The sequence below is a fragment of the Centroberyx affinis genome, unplaced genomic scaffold, assembly GCF_046629955.1.
Source record: "Centroberyx affinis isolate AG114_WGS23_722 - 3 ecotype Tasmania unplaced genomic scaffold, CSIRO-AGI_Caff_v1 ptg000333l_1, whole genome shotgun sequence".
NCBI classification, from domain to species: Eukaryota; Metazoa; Chordata; class Actinopteri; order Beryciformes; family Berycidae; genus Centroberyx; species Centroberyx affinis.
In genome coordinates this window covers 32,539-49,120 of record NW_027279008.1, presented here as the reverse complement: position 1 = coordinate 49,120, position 16,582 = coordinate 32,539, and the positions used below count along the sequence as shown (strand labels likewise).

The window sequence follows — 16,582 nt, the reverse complement described above, 5'->3', positions numbered from 1 at the left end:
TCAATAATAAGATTAATACATTATTGAGAAATAAGCCTAGAAGCAAAGGATGTGATACATGATCAATGTTTTGATGAGCTTTTTCAAAAACAATACTGGATAATGGTCGAGCCACGCCTCCACAGATGAACACTTCAAAATGTTTAACATCAACACAATGGCAATATTAAACCTCGGGGCCATGTTTGGTGCAGATTGTTGCTGAATACACTTTGAAAAAATAAATTAGACTATTCTTCAGCTAAAATTACTTCAATACTTGCATGTGGCCACACACACACACACACAGAACGGGTTTTCTTGTTTGTTTTGCCAAGTTAGGCCTGTAAGAGTTTAACTCTTCAATTCTTCATTTTCAGTGAAATGTATTATCAGTGTGATAGGCTTTATATTAATCACAGTTGTCTTGTCAATGTATGGTTAAAATTGCACTAAATAAAGCAATTTCAACTTAAATATAGCATGTAGCCTGCCATTTTACTGGTCCATTTAACCTGAACTACTAGCCCATAATAGATTGAGAGGGGACGTCCTGATACGTACTGACAGCAAAAACGCCACACAGCTGTTAGCTTTTTAAAAAAAAAAAAAAAAATCAAAGCAGACATATTAAAAAGGCCCATTAAAACTCACAACAACATAATTTTATCTCATTCAAATCTCTTTCAATAGTGTCCAAGCTCATTAACCAGAAAGTTCCCGCCCTGCGGTTTCTTTGTTGTTGTTTATTTTGAATGTCTCCATCTCATCTCTTCCCAGCTGAAGGGGTTAAATCCCTTCAGTGTGTTGACTGGTATGAAGGACATGCCATGCTAATATTATTGCCATCAGATGTCCAAGGGCGGGGAAATGGGCCTAATCATTTCCTCCCGAGTGCCCCTGAAAGAGAAGCCCCAGTGGCGGGGGGTGGGGTGTTTAAACCCCGCATGAATCTGCTGTTTTGGTGGGGGGGGGGGGACGCAGTACAGCATCCGGATCGGACCGTGATGGTACAGGATGTGTGTGCTTAACTCCATTGAACTAAACTAAATAGGGGAGAGAGCCTTTAATGCCGACAATAAGCCGCTTCATTCACCAGCGCGGCCCAGACGCACAGCTTTGCGGAGTAGAAATGACGCACTCACTGGCGCACAGAGGGGCTGGTTTGTGGTGGTAACCCAGTTTTCAGGTGTTAAATGGATATCAAGCAAATTGGTGGAATATCCTTTAATGGATAAAGTCCCTCTGGACGCATTGTGATATCCCACAAGACAGCCTTTCCACGTGTTGAATAAGCAATCATAATAATATCTTGATAATATGAATCCAGATAATTTGTCCCTAGTGTGAATTTGCGTAAAAAAAGTTTCTTGAACAGGAAACTATTCTCTCTCTCTCTCTCTCTCTCTCTCTCTCTCTCTCTCTCTCTCTCTCTCTCTCTCTCTCTCTCTCTCTCTCTCTCTCTCTCTCTCTCTCTCTTTCTCTCTCCCTGTATGAGAGAGGAATACCCAGCTGGTCCCACAAGCCCTATAATACCAAGCACAACATGCTTTACCTTCAATGAAAGCTGAGAAGGGGGACGGTTGGCTGCTGGTCCTGAGATCAGCCCAGACCTCGGATACAAAACCAAGAGCTTCGGTCCCTTAGTAGTACTACTGCACCTAGTACTACACCTTATACTACACCCTGCAGCCGCGCGCCGGGACTTTATCACTCATTAAGTGAATTTAGAGCATTTAGATCTTCTACAACTTATCAAAACAAGAGAGAGAGAGAACTTGGATTACGTTCTTATTTTTTTCCCCTCCTCACCTTCCTCTCTTGCTGCGAGTGTCCTGTCCCAAAGGTGATGGTATCATTTTCTAACAGAACTCTCTTCTTCAGGTGATGCTATGTCTTTTTGGAGATAGGGACCACTTTTGGAAACGCGCTCAGTTTTCCACAACTTTTTTTTTTTTTTTTTTTTGTTTTGCCACCAGCCAAGTTACCTTTGAAAGGTCCCTCCGTTCTGGCTCAAGCATGGCTCTCTACTGTCGGTTTCTGGTCGTGCTGATTTACGGATGGAGCTATCTGTGCGTTGGATACTGCGCGATGTTGAAAAAAGACCATTTAGCTGCGAGAAGAAAGGTGGATTTTACGCATTCGGAGGATAAAGAGCATCCGACGAAGGAAGACGGAGATCTGCTTTTACAGGATACAATGACGGAACACATGCAGATGCTTTACGCCAAGTACAACCAGGCTGGATTTCCCTTCAAAGACGGCAACACTGTCCGCAGTTTCAAAGCGCACTGGGGTATGTATCCAAATGTGTGCGCATTTACGCATATTGATAACACGATTCGTATCAGTAGAGAAAGGGCTTAGATGCATGTCTTAGTGCATGAAATTGTTAAATTTGATTGGAAATGGGTAACGTCCCATTCTGCCATATACTGGTTTGCTCAACTGAAATTATCCGCACTTTCAAAGCGCAATGGGGAATGTATCCACAAAATGTGTGCGCATTTTACGCATATTGAAAATACCGACTGATATCAGCAGAGAAGGGTTTATTTTCCCGTTTTGGGTCTTGAAACTAAAACGTGATTGACAAAAGGGGGGTAACGTCTCACTCTGCCATATGCTGATCTGCTCAGCTGAAACTGAAATACACCTGTTGATCCAGTCCTTGTTGTGAAATGTCAGCAACCTGTTACGCTTTGGGCATGATTTGAACAGAGGTTCTCTATCAGACCTTTGCATGCCAACACCACTTGGCCAGACAATTGTTTTACCTCTTAGGATTTAACGATAGTAAGATTTGCCTTGGAACGTGTATCTGGCAACAGCCCAAACAACACGGAACGCTGTAGATTTAGGCGCAGGAGCCTTCAGTGTGGTGGGTTACTGCTTTTGAAGGTGCTTATTTATTTATTCCAGTTAGTGTTACAGTAAATCTGATAAGCTCTAAATCGCTTGCAGGCTACACTGTGTTATTATCACTTGGAGGTGGGCTTTATTAACGACTATCAGATTGCACGTTGAGTCCAAGTTTGTAAGAGTATACTGCCTCCTATCGACTGGCAGCTATGTGTCATGACATTTAATAATTTAAGCCTAATTTTGGATCAGGCTGGAATTATAAATAAACGCACCTGTGGTCATAGCCTTATATTTTTTAAATGAATAGGCCTACTTTGACACAGAAGGCCCCTCTGACTTCTTGAAATACTGGACAATTGTGTTGCTCTGTGTAAATTATCTGTTATTCATTATGTACACAGGCACTATAAACAAGAAGCAGCTGCAGATTTTCAACCTCACCTCCCTAACCAAGTCAGAAGATGTTCTGTCAGCCACACTCCACTATTACATTGGAGACCTTCAGAACAGCACCCACGGCTGTTCCAGGTCCAAAAGCTGTGGGCGTCACGGCCCCAGGAGACACGGCCACATCCAAATGGTCATCTGGAGTTTTGCCTCTGTGGATAACAAGACGAGGACTCTGGGACACTTTGTCATCAACGTGTCCACGCTGTACAGGGACTTCATATCTTGGCAGTGGAAGGACATAACTCGCGTGGTCAACCAGGCCAAACATCACGACGAGCTGCTCATCGGAATCGACGTGGCCTCGCAAGGACCCAGGCCTTGGAAGAGGCTCCTCTCTGACCGCTCACCCTACATCTTGGTCTACGCCAATGACTCTGCCATTTCGGAACCCGAAAGTGTGGTGACCACTCTGCAGAGACACCACTCGGTGGCAGGAGAGGGCTCGCTCGCACCTGGCTTCCACAAACTGGGACTGCACGTACGCAATAACACCGCGCAGCAGCAGCTGCGGCCTAGACAGAAGCGTTCGGTTAATGTTCTGCTCCCTCTACAAAACAACGAACTCCCTGGGCCCGAATACCCGTACGAGACGACCGGCTGGGACGAGACCAGTCCGTACGAACCATTTGAAAACAAGCAGGCCCGTCGGCCACGGAAAAAGACACGCAAGAATCAGCGGCATAAGATGCCCCTGCTGCAGTTCGATGAGCAGACCATTAAAAAGGCGCGAAAGAAGCAGTGGAACGAGCCCAGGAACTGCGCACGGAGGTACCTGAAAGTGGACTTTGCCGACATCGGCTGGAGCGAATGGATTATTTCGCCCAAGTCCTTTGACGCCTACTATTGCTCAGGGTCCTGTCAGTTCCCCATGCCAAAGGTGAGCCTTTTTATGTAAATATGAATGCTGCACACACATGTGGTGTGTATGTATGGTGTGTATCTTGCCTGTTAGTTCTTTGGTCCAACATTCCTGGAAATCTGTTGTTTTTCTTTAATGTCAATAGTTTACAAATTGAAGGCCAGGTGCTGGTAAAGTCCCTACTGTGGCCAACAGCCCTCTTACATTTGAACCTTAGCACCATCTGGTGGTCCACCTTTTCAGTTTTCTTGTCAGAATCAAAATCTCTCTTGTCACCAAGCATGATTAATATACAGTACAGGAATTTGTCTTAGATGCATTGGGGGATATTGGAGACATATTGACAACCCTATACTGACATATGGTAGAAGGAGACCAGGACCTCATATGCAGTGCAAGACAATAGACATAAGATTATATATATCACTGTATAAATATATATTCAGCACTCAGTCACTATTTGCATTCAGGCAGCATGGCATTATGTGAGTGGGAGAGGCCAGGCTGCGCTATCAGTGCCATTTATTTCACCTCTTTCAATGTTGCCATTCTTTAAGTTAAAAGTCTTTAACTTAACTTTAGTCAAATAGCTTTTTTTTCTATAGTATGTTAACATGCATAACATTAGACATAACTCCCTATAGCCTATTTGTCCTCACGTGGTTGGGAATTATTATAATTACTACAGATGATAAAGCCACAGAAACTGTCAGAAATTGAAACCTCCATCCTTAAAGCAACTTCAACTACGAGGATCAACAGATTACTGCAGTAGCACTTATAGAAGTCCTCCATGCATTCATCTTGCATCTATCCTGCATTAATTCTTGAATGTTATACATCAGAACCAAACTTGTAAATTGGCACAAATGATGCGTCCAATGTGAGGTACTAGTTTAGCAAGCATGCAGTAAAAAGTAGGAATTGATAAGACTTAAGACTACAATGACTACATCCAAATAGGCGTAGTAGCAAATCATGAAAATCAGTCCTGCTTAAATGGATAAAACCCAATAGTATAAACCTGCCTCTTCCTCAGGAGGAGACGGCAGTCCTAGAAATATAACTAATATAATAAATTATAACCCTGCCTAGGCAGAAGGAAGTCAAGGACTCTTTTGTGCTGTCCTTGAAGGTTTCTCTTCACATGCTAGCATCATACAGGTTTATAAATGTGTCAAGGAAAGAGAGAAGGAAGGTAAACAAAGAAAGAAACCTCTGCTTCAACTGATGTTAAACATCAGCTCCCCTCGTAGCTCGTGGCCCCAGTGACAAGATAAGATCACAGGTATTTTAAACATGGCCGGAATGCACAGGTTTCATCCACTTAATTCATTAGTTCGGAGTCGCCTGCCTTTGTAGTCAGATGTAATTAGTCCCAGAAGTAGGGCCTAGGGCCTAAGGCAACTGCCCCCCTCCCCACCCCCACAGGTCTGCTGTGTAGTCAGGCAGCCCTGTGATGTTCTGCCTCCTTTGTCAGGCTGCCGCTTTAGAAGCTGCTAAATAGCAGCTATTAGGAGGTGCTCTAACCTAGGTTATTGTGATTTGTGGGAAGAATCCTGTCACTCATTGGATCCCGCTGAGGTATGAGAGGCAGCTGAGCAGGTGACACATACACACACATGCACACACAGGTGTTAACTGCTGGGGACGGAGCCAGCTCTTGGACTCCAGCTTTGATCTATTTACAGTGGCAGAGAGAGACATGTTGGATACACACTTATATAGTGTCTCCTCCATGTTGCTCCTTTAAAATCAGTTCTTGGCTTTACCTTAAGTGATGATGAAATGGTCCTGTGCAGATTGATAATGCATGTTAAGTCTTCTGACTTGAGAAAGTTGCTATGAAATTTGATTGCTGTTAGCATGAGTTCAAGCCCAATTGATTAGGAGACAATGCTTCTTAAGAAATGCCCTTCAAGAAAACTATATCTGAAGAGTTTCAACCCAAAATGAGATATCCACCATGAAAATATGCACACCTTCTACAAAATGATTGCTGCATGAAATTAAAGTGCATTATTATTAAGATGTGAATCCTCCTAAAACCTTCACTTTAAATTTTTTTTTTTGACACTAGAATCATCTGTGTTTTTGCAATACTGATTTTTTCAGTATTGCAATCATTTTTCCTGCTAGCAAAACATTTTCAAAATGGACATGGTGTTTTTGGGAATGAAACCTTTAATTTTCCCAGTAGTTGACAATTCTTTCCCCCCCTCTTCTTCAGGCTCTGAAGCCCTCCAACCACGCCACCATCCAGAGCATAGTGCGGGCGGTGGGGGTCGTGCCGGGCATCCCCGAGCCCTGCTGCGTCCCCGAGAAGATGTCTTCCCTCAGCATCCTCTTCTTCGACGAGGACAAGAACGTGGTGCTGAAAGTCTACCCCAACATGACCGTCGATTCCTGCGCCTGCAGATAATGTTTTTGTTTTTTTTCTACGCTTGTTCACACACACACACACACCTCATATCGTACGAAAAAGAGGACACACTTAGGTTCACGTCACACACAACACGCAGCCAAGAACGCACTCTCTCTCCTCCCGTTTCATCACAGTCATACACTCGTTCACATGCAAACACACACACATCGAACACACTTCCCTTTTGCACTGGAGGAGAGTACTGCCTGTTGTTCCAGGTGAAGAGGAGACTGTCGACCGATCCGTTCACGGGAAGGAACGGATCGAGTGTGTCTTCCTCGTGGAAGCAATCTGGAACGGAAAGTCGTATCTCTATGTTCCAGTTTCACCATTATTGTCATCATCAGCATCATCGTTGTCGTCATCATCGCTGCTCATTATCCATTGGAAAGTAGCAGGGCAAATGCATTCATGAGCTCAATGATCGTGAAATACAGAGGACCCGAGACAGACTGAGGTGCGATCTTGTAAGAGAGACAAAAACTGAAAGAAAAAACACTTGGAAAAATTTCAGGAAAAGTTTTCTCTCTTTCTTCAAGTCTTGAACGTACACCCTCAGTTTGAACTGATGACTTCAGGAGGGTCCTTGTCATCTTTCCTCCTTCCTAGCTTGAAGTTGCCTTTGACCGTTACCACAAAGTCACCTCTGCTCGCACTTGCATGGTTTTTGTTACTATGTGTATGTATTTATGTCTGTACTATCACTGTGTTACTCACTATATGACAAATTATTGCATAATTATTGCCTTGGCTGCTATAGAGAGATATATTAGATTCCAAAGCCAGAATTGTGGTGTAGACAGTAGATTGCATTATGTTTTTGTGTTTAGATCACTGCTCCATAGTTGTACAGAACACACATTTTAAGAATCATTTTTATGCAGAAGAGTAAGCTACTTGTTATTTGTGTGGTCTTCAATAACGGTCAAGGAAGCCCATGTACCAATATATCACCCTCTCTGAGAAACTGTTGTGTTCAGTCTTTATAAAGCACACTACACCGTCATTACGCCAAGAAAATGTTTGCGATTTGTCCAGAAACTTAAGTTTTCATTTTAAAAGATAAAGGGATAAAGCATATTAAAAGAAGAAGCTACTACATTAAACAAGGCATATTACCTTGATATTATTACAGGAGTAAAACCACAAGAGTCTAAAAGCCACTTGATGCTTGTGAGGCATGTTTGACCTTCTTATGGACGGGAAGACCTCAGAAGGAAATAAAATCACAGCTGGGAGTTACCAAACATCTAAGATTAATACTAGTGGTGGTAATGAGCCTGATAGTATTTGTTCTCGGTATTGTTAAAGTTCAGAAGAAAGTGCCATAATTCATAATGTTTAAAGTTATGTTTCTATCTTATCTATCCTGAATTTCCCCAAGGGGATTAATAAAGTGCTATCTGATTTACAGCATAGGGTGGCAGTTATGAAGACTAAAAGCTACTAAGGCTTTACAGTCTTAAACTGAGCGGTTCTTTATATATTAAGATCAAGTAGAAGAGCGAGAAATTGAAAGTACACAGATTGGTATTCGGTTTTGTCAGCTACTCGGAATCAAGAAGTACTCAAAGTTGGTCATTGGTAATCGTAGGTAAACAGGTGAACAAAAAATGCTATCTGAGCACTTCTAATTAAAACTGCTGGTCTGGAATCAGTTTTGTCTTACATATCATAATGAATGAGGTGTTCAGGGGGATCTGATCTGTTATCCTAGGTCGGCACTCCCAAACCTGAGAGCTTTGATGATTTCTGCCGCTCAAACGACGGTCTCCGCCTTTCTCTGGCAGAGAACTCTGCTAATTCTGTTGTGGCCAATAGAGGGAGCTCAGTAAAGTTCTCACAAGCCTTTAACATTACTGTATACAGTGGACTTCTCATAAAACGTTAGACGGTGTGTTATTTTATCACATGTGCATTGAGTCAGGTCAACATGTAACAGACGTGTTCTAATTTGTCAGCAGGCACACCTTAAAGAACCGCTAACATGCCGAACCCTTGCCTTGGGTTGTGCATTGTTGTCGTATGAAGTCCATAAAACCAAATATTTATTCAGAGCAGATAGACTGAAATATAGAGGCTAACTTTTTTTTTTCTATAGACTTGTACATTGTTTTTGTATATAGCGCGCTATATTTTGATGATATTCTAATGATGTCTCTTTGAGATAGAAGTGCCTTTTGAATGGGTGGATTCTGCCTTTGATAAAGTTTGATTTGAATTCATCGCCTGTTCAAAATGGCTCGGTCGCACAGAGAACTGAGCTCAGTTTGCAATGAAGCTGTCAAAAGCAAGCATCTGAGAAGAGGTTTTTTTGTAATGGTACAAAAATAGGAGTGAACTTAGAGCATATTCTTTTGATAATTATGATCGCTAATGGAATTTATTCCTAATTGTATTGCAAAACAATTCACTATTTTGATATTTCAGAGACATTTATTTTGTGTCAATAGCTAAGGGCAGATTGTTTTAGTTTATATACGACTATTTTGTACTGACACTTTTTCCAATATGTGCTTCCTCATCTTGTGCCAATACAGATTTTAGTGATGCATGCTCTTGACTGGAGTGCCCTCCTCTGCGGTTAAAATGTTGTGCCAGTACAACCTATCCAAACACTGCGTACATAAGTAAGACTGTTGGTATAGCGAGTCTATTCCCAACATCTTCGGTTGAGCCCTTTAGTTTCACTGCCTTGGTGACTCAACCCAGGCCTCAACTGTCAAACCCCACTAACATTTTTTGGAGTGCACATATCAAAGACACTCACTTGTAATATATATCACCAGTTTATAAGAGCTTCCTCTATTACACTGTTCAATCCTATCTTGTAAATGTTATGCTGTAGGTAAAAAGAAATGCTTGTACAATAAGCTTCATAAGAAAATATATTTGTATATGGAAATGACCTTTAACATGCATCTATTTATTTTCTGTATGTTGCATATCTTGTGCATTGTTGTGGAGGGGCGGTTTTCACAGACAGCTGGGAAAGGGGGACAAAAGCTTGGATATGTTGATGGTCTTTATATCTGTGATGGACATTTGTCACTACTGATGTGAAAGCGTGGTGAACTGTAAAGGTCTCCCCCCCTTTGAGCACTGGCCCTCCTGACAAAGCATTCAAAGAAATGAATAAAAGTATGTAAGACTCAGATCCATCAAGGTCTTTCTTTATAAACCCAAATGTGTCGAAAGATACTGACATAAAACGATACACAAACCAGCAAAATACTCACAATTTATTTCCTTCATGTCCTCCTTGGCAGCATTCTGCCCAAAATACAGGATCAAAACTTTTGAAATTCAACAAGAAAACTTAAACGCACACATAAATGTACAGTGAAACTCTTCTACAATTTTCAGATACTGAGGTGTCCAAAATTCAATATTTACATTTTATATACAGGTATATACTTGTAGGATTGCACTATGCAGAGGCAGTTGTACATAAATGTACAGAGAGATTAATCTCAGAACTCAAATACATTTTCCACTTGTGGCCCTAATCCTCCATATAAATGTGTGTACTAATCACACATTAAATTTTGTATTTAAAAAATTCTTCTCTGTTTACATTTTGTGTTAAAAGGCCAATCGTGAATCTAAATTCTAAACACTGAATCATGCGCTTGGAGACATTTGATAGCGCTTTTGGAACAAGAACTGACTTTACGTGTTCACTGAACATGAGTTTTAAATGTATATTAAAGCTTTTAACAGTTGGCTTACATTTCTGTTTGTGTATATTGGAGTGAAAATGGGGCTATATTTTGAGGTATGAATCAGTCAAGAGTCTATGTAGATTAAGATTACTTTAAAACAAAATTTAAAGGGACCAATTTAAGCTCACCACCTAATTAAATTGATAAAAGTCTGAAACTGAATTGTGCCATTAACTGAAATATTAATTAATATTGCTGTATCCTGAAATCACTATCTTAAGGCCACAGCTTCCCCAGGCATTTAAGGTACTCCCTCACACAGGAATTATTACACACATGCTCACAGTCACATAGGTATATACATATATATGTGATATTTACAAAATTCGCCAACCCAAATTTTATAGTTTACTTGAAGGGCCAAGTGGATTTTCTAGAGCTTAGTTTGGATTGTATAAATAGTGTATTTTTTATGCTTGGGGTTTACAGTGTACTGTATATATAGACACAGTATATAGTCAATTTACTGTAAACCTCAAGTGCCAAAAAAACAAAACTATAGTATTAACTAAATTCCAGAAAATGCACTTGGACCTTTTAGGCAGTCAGCTAAACTGAAGGGTTTCTGCCTCGGTGCTGAACTCCTCACATCATCAACGCCTCAGGCTGAGCAGAAGCTGGGAACCACAGAGTTGACTCTGCTTCAAAAAGGTAAATATTTCCTCAGGTCTGGCACCCTGCCCTGGGATGCTCACACTCTATAACTTAAGCGGAGAAGTGGTGTGTGTGTGTGTGTGTGTGTGTGTGTGTGTGTGTGTGTGTGTGTGTGTGTGGTGTGCGCAGTGGGGAAATTGCGACGTTAACACTGTTGGCACAAGGAGCTCTGGTGCTCCAAGCACAAATGATTCATAAGCTGTTTGTTGGGATAGTTGAGGGGGATGGGAGAGTGTCTGCACAGTAAAGTAGAATTTCTCCTCCCAAGTGTGTGTGTGTGTGTGTTCCCAATTGCTTGCCATCTTCCAGTGACATGAAGCCAGAATTATCCTCTCCACACACTTACATTCCTCTACAGCCATCCCTAAACAAACTGTATACAATGTATACAATAATAGACTCCCTTGGTTGTAAGGAATACAGGCTTTGCAGTTGCGTCACAAATTTCCTACCAACCGCTTCTGGCGCCATCGGGCCCAGAGAAGAACTGGCTGTGCTCAAATAACAGTAAAATATATAACAACCAGGCTAGAGGAAGAGAGACATCTGAAAACGATACTTGTGTGGGTATAGGTTAATTAAGTAAAAATGAATATTAGGTTAATGTGACACAGGACACCGTCTTGTCTCAGTCTCTACTCCAAAGCACTATTGTAGCTAGAGAAGAGTTAGCTCAGTTAACCTGAACAAACTGCTGGGTTTTGTTAGCTAGCTAACTAGCCAGCAGGCTAATTTAGCAAGGCAACTGATCTTAACGGTAACACGCCACTACTACCCACTATCAGCGCTAGATTCTACTAGATACACTACCTAGCATGAAAATCAGATGTGATAACAACAGGACAGTGTTTGCTGACACTATGGTTAGCTAACTAACAAGCTGACATTATCTAAACCAAATCAATCAGATGTGTCAGTGGTTGAATGATCAGCTCCCAATCAGAATCAGCACAGAAATGATCCATATCTATTGACTTGTGTTGAGACGGCCAAATCGTATGTTTAGAAACACAATCAGCTATTCATTGTTGCCCAAGAGCTGAGGACCTCCACTATGGCTGCCAGAGGGAGCGGTAGGTCACCCGAAAACCCTCTATAGATGTGAGGTTTTGCTGTTGGAAGTGTGCAGTGGAAGGAGAACTGGGGACAGACAGAGGAGAAGCTCTCAGAAGTCCATATCCCAGCCAGACAGCTCATCAGGAGGAGTTTCCTCGTCTGCAGGGTAGCTGTCAAAGTAGCTGTGGTCTGTAGGTCCCGTAAGCTTTGGTGGAAAAAGACATGGAAAGAGAAAAGGGTGAGAGATTAATTTTCTGGGATGCTCCCTTCAATTAACACCCAGTGGGGAAAGATGTTTGCCGTCTGTGTTGACACATGGCAAGCAGGGGGTAGCGGAGCTGACAAAATAGCCTAAATAAAGTAAAATCAAAGAAAGTCTAAATAAAGACTATATTTGTGCCTCTACTGTCATTAGATTTGCATTGTATTAGAACTTGCAAAGACCCCCTTGCCCCTTCCAACCTTCCCCCCTGGTTTAGGTAGATAGGTAGATTTCTTTACTTACTTCTCTTTTCAGTGGAGATGGTAAAGTCCTGGCTTTCAGTCCCTCCCAGTTGAAGCCATTAAACCACCTTTAGATACATTATAGAGAGCATATAAGTAATTCTGCATGTCTTTTTTTATGTCTGTGCACATAGTATTCTGTGATCTTGACTCTGACAGCCCCAAGGAATAAGCTACAAATGCTTAAAATCAATAATTCCACCGAGTGCACACCCCTTTAGTGTTAAAATTTGACTGACCCGGTGTCAAGGAACCTTTGCTCAGGTCATGAACCACTGTGCCCCATGTTTCCTGATGTGTTTTCCAATCATTGTTAATTTGCTAGGCTTCCCATTGTGATGAGCAACAAAATTAGTTGGTTCTTTCTTACCTGTGCTTCTTGATATCAGTTATTCCATTTTTGAGGTTGCCCAGTCGCTCTGAGGGATTTCGTCTGTGAAGTAGACCAGGGTGGGAAATTATTACTAGCCACAAACCAAATTGTGGTAAATTTTGTCTGTGGCTGGTGAATTTGTCTTGCCTGGTCCTAACCAGACTCTTTGACCCAAAGAATCAGGGGACTTTCTTTGATGTTGCCCACAGCTATAAGCTCGCTTACAGCTGCGTCCATTGCTTGCTTCAAATGATGGGTGTTAATATTTACGTTCACCATGTTGTTGTTCATCAGGTAAATTCCAGGTGCTAAGCAACCTAATGACGCTGCCTACCCTTGTTTTAGTGACATATCTGGCAACCAATTAAACTTAACACTCAAAGGTTGAGAGCATTCTTTCTCACTAGACTGTCTAGTTTCTAGACCATCACCTTCCAGCTACAGCTGGATGGGAGGTCTAGCTAAAATGTGTCTACCCTCCCAGACGCTTTGTCAGGTAATCAACCATCATTTTGAGGTCCTGTTCTATCCCCAAAATATTAGGTGACTGGGAAGTAGTAAAAGTGGCAGGTACATTTTTGGATTTACCAGCAATTGTGGACAAAAAAGTTAGTGTCTTGCCCTGAAGTAGACATATACATATGTATTTTATTAAAGCTTCATATACTCCAAATTTGAATGCTGGTTACTCTGCGTGTTTTATGTTGTACCTGCATAGCTTGCGTATGAGGTCCTCAGGTCTCTTGGTGATCTTCTTGGGGAAGTCCATCTTCTCAATGCCTTTCAAGATGAAAGTGTACGTCATCATCTGGTCACTCCCTGAGAACGGAGGACTATGGGATGGAGACAAAGGGGCAGAGATTTCAGCCTTTGAGTCATCTGAGATCTGTTGGAGCAAACCAACTTTTCAGCAAGAAAGTGGAGTCTGTTCCAGTCACCAAATATACTTCATTACAAATCAGCAATGGAGAGAGGAGAGAAAGGAGAGCGATATATACCATAAAGCATGTGCATGGTCTCTCAACTAAGTGTTGAGCAGACCTATCATTTATACTGCATACCAGGGCAGCAGGGATGTTCCTGGAAAGGGTGAGTCAGGAGACAATTACTCTGCTGTGATAAAACACTTAAATATGCCTCCTTTGAAGTTTGGGTGCCTTTGTACAGCCCTTACCTCTTTCCTGTTCCAGGAACATTAGGTTCAAGACAACTTACCCCTCAAAGCTCAGAGGTACATGATAAAGTAACTGAGCATACAGCGGAAATCAAAGTGAATGATGGCTATAACTAAGTGAAGGATTATTATAATATGCTTAAATCCAACAGATCCATCCATTCATGCTTGCGCTAGACTGGAAACACAGATCACTATCACAGATCACAGAGCACTATCTCTTCTGAAGATTCAGTCTTCAACCTATAGGTCTGACACCTGTTGTATAGCATGCTCTCATGGTCCAAACCTGCCAATAAGGAGCTCAAAGACTAGGATGCCCAGAGACCAGAAGTCCACACTAAAGTTGTGGCCTTTGTTGAGGATGATCTCCGGAGCCACGTATTCCGGTGTCCCGCAGAAGGTCCAAGTCCTCTGGCCACATCTGATCTTCTTGGCAAAGCCAAAGTCAACCTGGGAAGGCGAGATAGTTAAGGAATCTCTAGCAACTTTTCTAGCAACCATAGACATACAGTAATTAAACAGTAAACTTCAGATTGTAGCCAAAGAGGAACCCCAAAAAACCCATTCATAAAGGTTTCATAAAACCTGACTGGACTTCCACAACCTCTAACATGAGGCTTAGTTAAGGAACCCTTAAGGGATATATTTTTATTGAGAAACCCTAAGGTGCTTAATGCCTCCTTTGGGATCTCAGAAGAATACCAGATGAACTCCTAGTTTTTAGAATGTAGCATATTGTTTGATGTTTTAGCTCCATAATTGTATCACTTTAAATAATACAGTGAGTATGAATGTAAATGGCCAGTTTTGCCAGTGAAATACAAAATAGTTGGAAAGAGAACTTGACAATAAAGTACTAGAGTCTGGTGATGTTGAGGTTGCAGAGTTCTTCAATTGCCCAGTGATTGTACAGTGAGAGTTTTTGACTATATGATAAAAAAGTACTACTTTATAAAGTGCTAATTTTTAAAGATAATCTTAATCTGTCCAGACCCTTTTGCCATTGTGATTGTGGAGGAGTGTGAACACAATATGCTTTGAGATGGCTGAAAATACATTCAAATTAAAGCTGACAGTCTGTATTTGAATCTCATTCTCTTTATGCCATTTTGCATCCAAAACAGTAAGTGTAAGGAGCTAAACAATGTGTCACTGCCACAAATGCTATTGTAGCCCATGCTTCTGTTAAATCTGCTGTGCATGCTCATGTGATATACCTCCATGTAATTGCATTTTACAAAAGTGGTTGCAATGCAGAGTCAGTCAGAAGTAGTGCCCCCTGTAGCAGGTCCAGTGTCTTGCTCAGAAAAGAGCAACACTAATTGTAACACAGGATCAAACCTTTGACTCTTCAGATACAGGATGATGTATTTGCAAAAAACACCCTGCCGCTGTCAGCTTCAGTTAATTTTGTGTTTTCATGACTGAGAATATGGTTTGTTGCAGTATTACAGCAAACTCACCAGTTTGATGTATCCGTCTGTGTCCAGCATGAGATTCTCAGGCTTCAGGTCTCTGTAGAGGACGCCCTTGCGGTGGAGGTAGTCAAACGCCTCGGTGACGCAACCAACGCAGAATTTGGCAGTGGGCTCGTCAAAACTTCCCCTGCAGACAGGAGAGTGAGCCAAATTTATATATTTGTACCAAACAGGGGCGGGACTGTGGGGAGAGACAACAAAATGCTAGATGACTGAGTTGCTAATGAAATGGGCTGCTAGTATGACCTCAAAAGGGACAAAATAGTCAGTACTTTTGATTGCACTTTCCCCATCGTCCATGTTCCAGTGTGTTGGATTTAAGATATTTGCTGCAACAGTGAACTTTAAAAAAGATTTTGATTAGTGAGTATGATTATGTGTGAGGCTAAGACTTTGAATTTCCTGTCCCTTCAAGCTATAATATATGACGCAGAAGTGTTGTTGGAATATGATGAATGAGCATGGTTTCACTTACTGAAGTGATTTTAGAGCTGCTGGGGAGCAATTTCATATCATGTAATGATCTCGAGAGAAGCTCCGTCTAAAAATATCTTTAACGTCTCTACTGTAACTACATTGTGAAACTAGGAAAACTGGCCCAACTAAATGACTTAAAAGATCTTTGAAAATGTGATTTGTTGATTAAGAGGTTATTTTTTAGTCTCCTATCCTTGTGTGACCGAAGTCAAAAATAACAAAATCTAATTTCCGTCAATACTGAACTGATGCCAATTTCCTTTGTGGGGCAGATCTGTCCTGACCTTTGACCCCTTGTCCCAGACAGCGGTTGGCCCATCCTACCTGTCTCTGAGCAGACTCCAGATCTCCCCGCCCAGACAGGCCTCCAGCAGCATGTACACATACTTGTTGTCCTTGAACGTGCGGTACAATCTAGAGAAAGAGACAGAGACAGAGCAATTTAACATTTTTTGAGGAGGCCGAAAACTTTTGGATCTTCAGATCAAAAGCTACGCAATACCCAGACCTAAATAAAGACATAAACTTCATTCCTTTTCTATGATATGTAAGGTTATTGT

The 16,582-nt window shown here is 41.6% G+C and overlaps 2 protein-coding genes across 3 annotated transcripts in view; one reads left to right on the top strand and one right to left on the bottom strand.

Annotated features, from left to right (window-relative positions):
- The first annotated feature begins 1,590 nt into the window (after positions 1 to 1,590).
- Positions 1,591 to 9,865, top strand: bmp3 (bone morphogenetic protein 3). The gene is made up of 3 exons (XM_071515235.1): positions 1,591 to 2,275; positions 3,246 to 4,171; positions 6,384 to 9,865. The coding sequence occupies exons 1-3, from the start codon at positions 1,867 to 1,869 to the stop codon at positions 6,573 to 6,575; spliced, it is 1,527 nt and encodes a 508-aa protein (XP_071371336.1). The 5' UTR covers positions 1,591 to 1,866; the 3' UTR covers positions 6,576 to 9,865.
- A 2,257-nt stretch (positions 9,866 to 12,122) lies between these two features.
- The window catches only part of prkg2 (protein kinase cGMP-dependent 2), a 28,049-nt gene continuing 23,589 nt past the window's right edge, over positions 12,123 to 16,582 (bottom strand). For both annotated transcript variants that reach the window (XM_071515238.1, XM_071515239.1), the window contains exons 12-18: positions 16,347 to 16,436; positions 15,531 to 15,672; positions 14,354 to 14,517; positions 13,601 to 13,723; positions 12,888 to 12,950; positions 12,519 to 12,585; positions 12,123 to 12,218 (exon numbers count right to left, since the gene is read on the bottom strand). In XM_071515238.1, coding sequence (XP_071371339.1) covers positions 12,123 to 12,218; positions 12,519 to 12,585; positions 12,888 to 12,950; positions 13,601 to 13,723; positions 14,354 to 14,517; positions 15,531 to 15,672; positions 16,347 to 16,436 — 745 coding nt within the window. The remainder of the gene's footprint in view (positions 12,219 to 12,518; positions 12,586 to 12,887; positions 12,951 to 13,600; positions 13,724 to 14,353; positions 14,518 to 15,530; positions 15,673 to 16,346; positions 16,437 to 16,582) is intronic.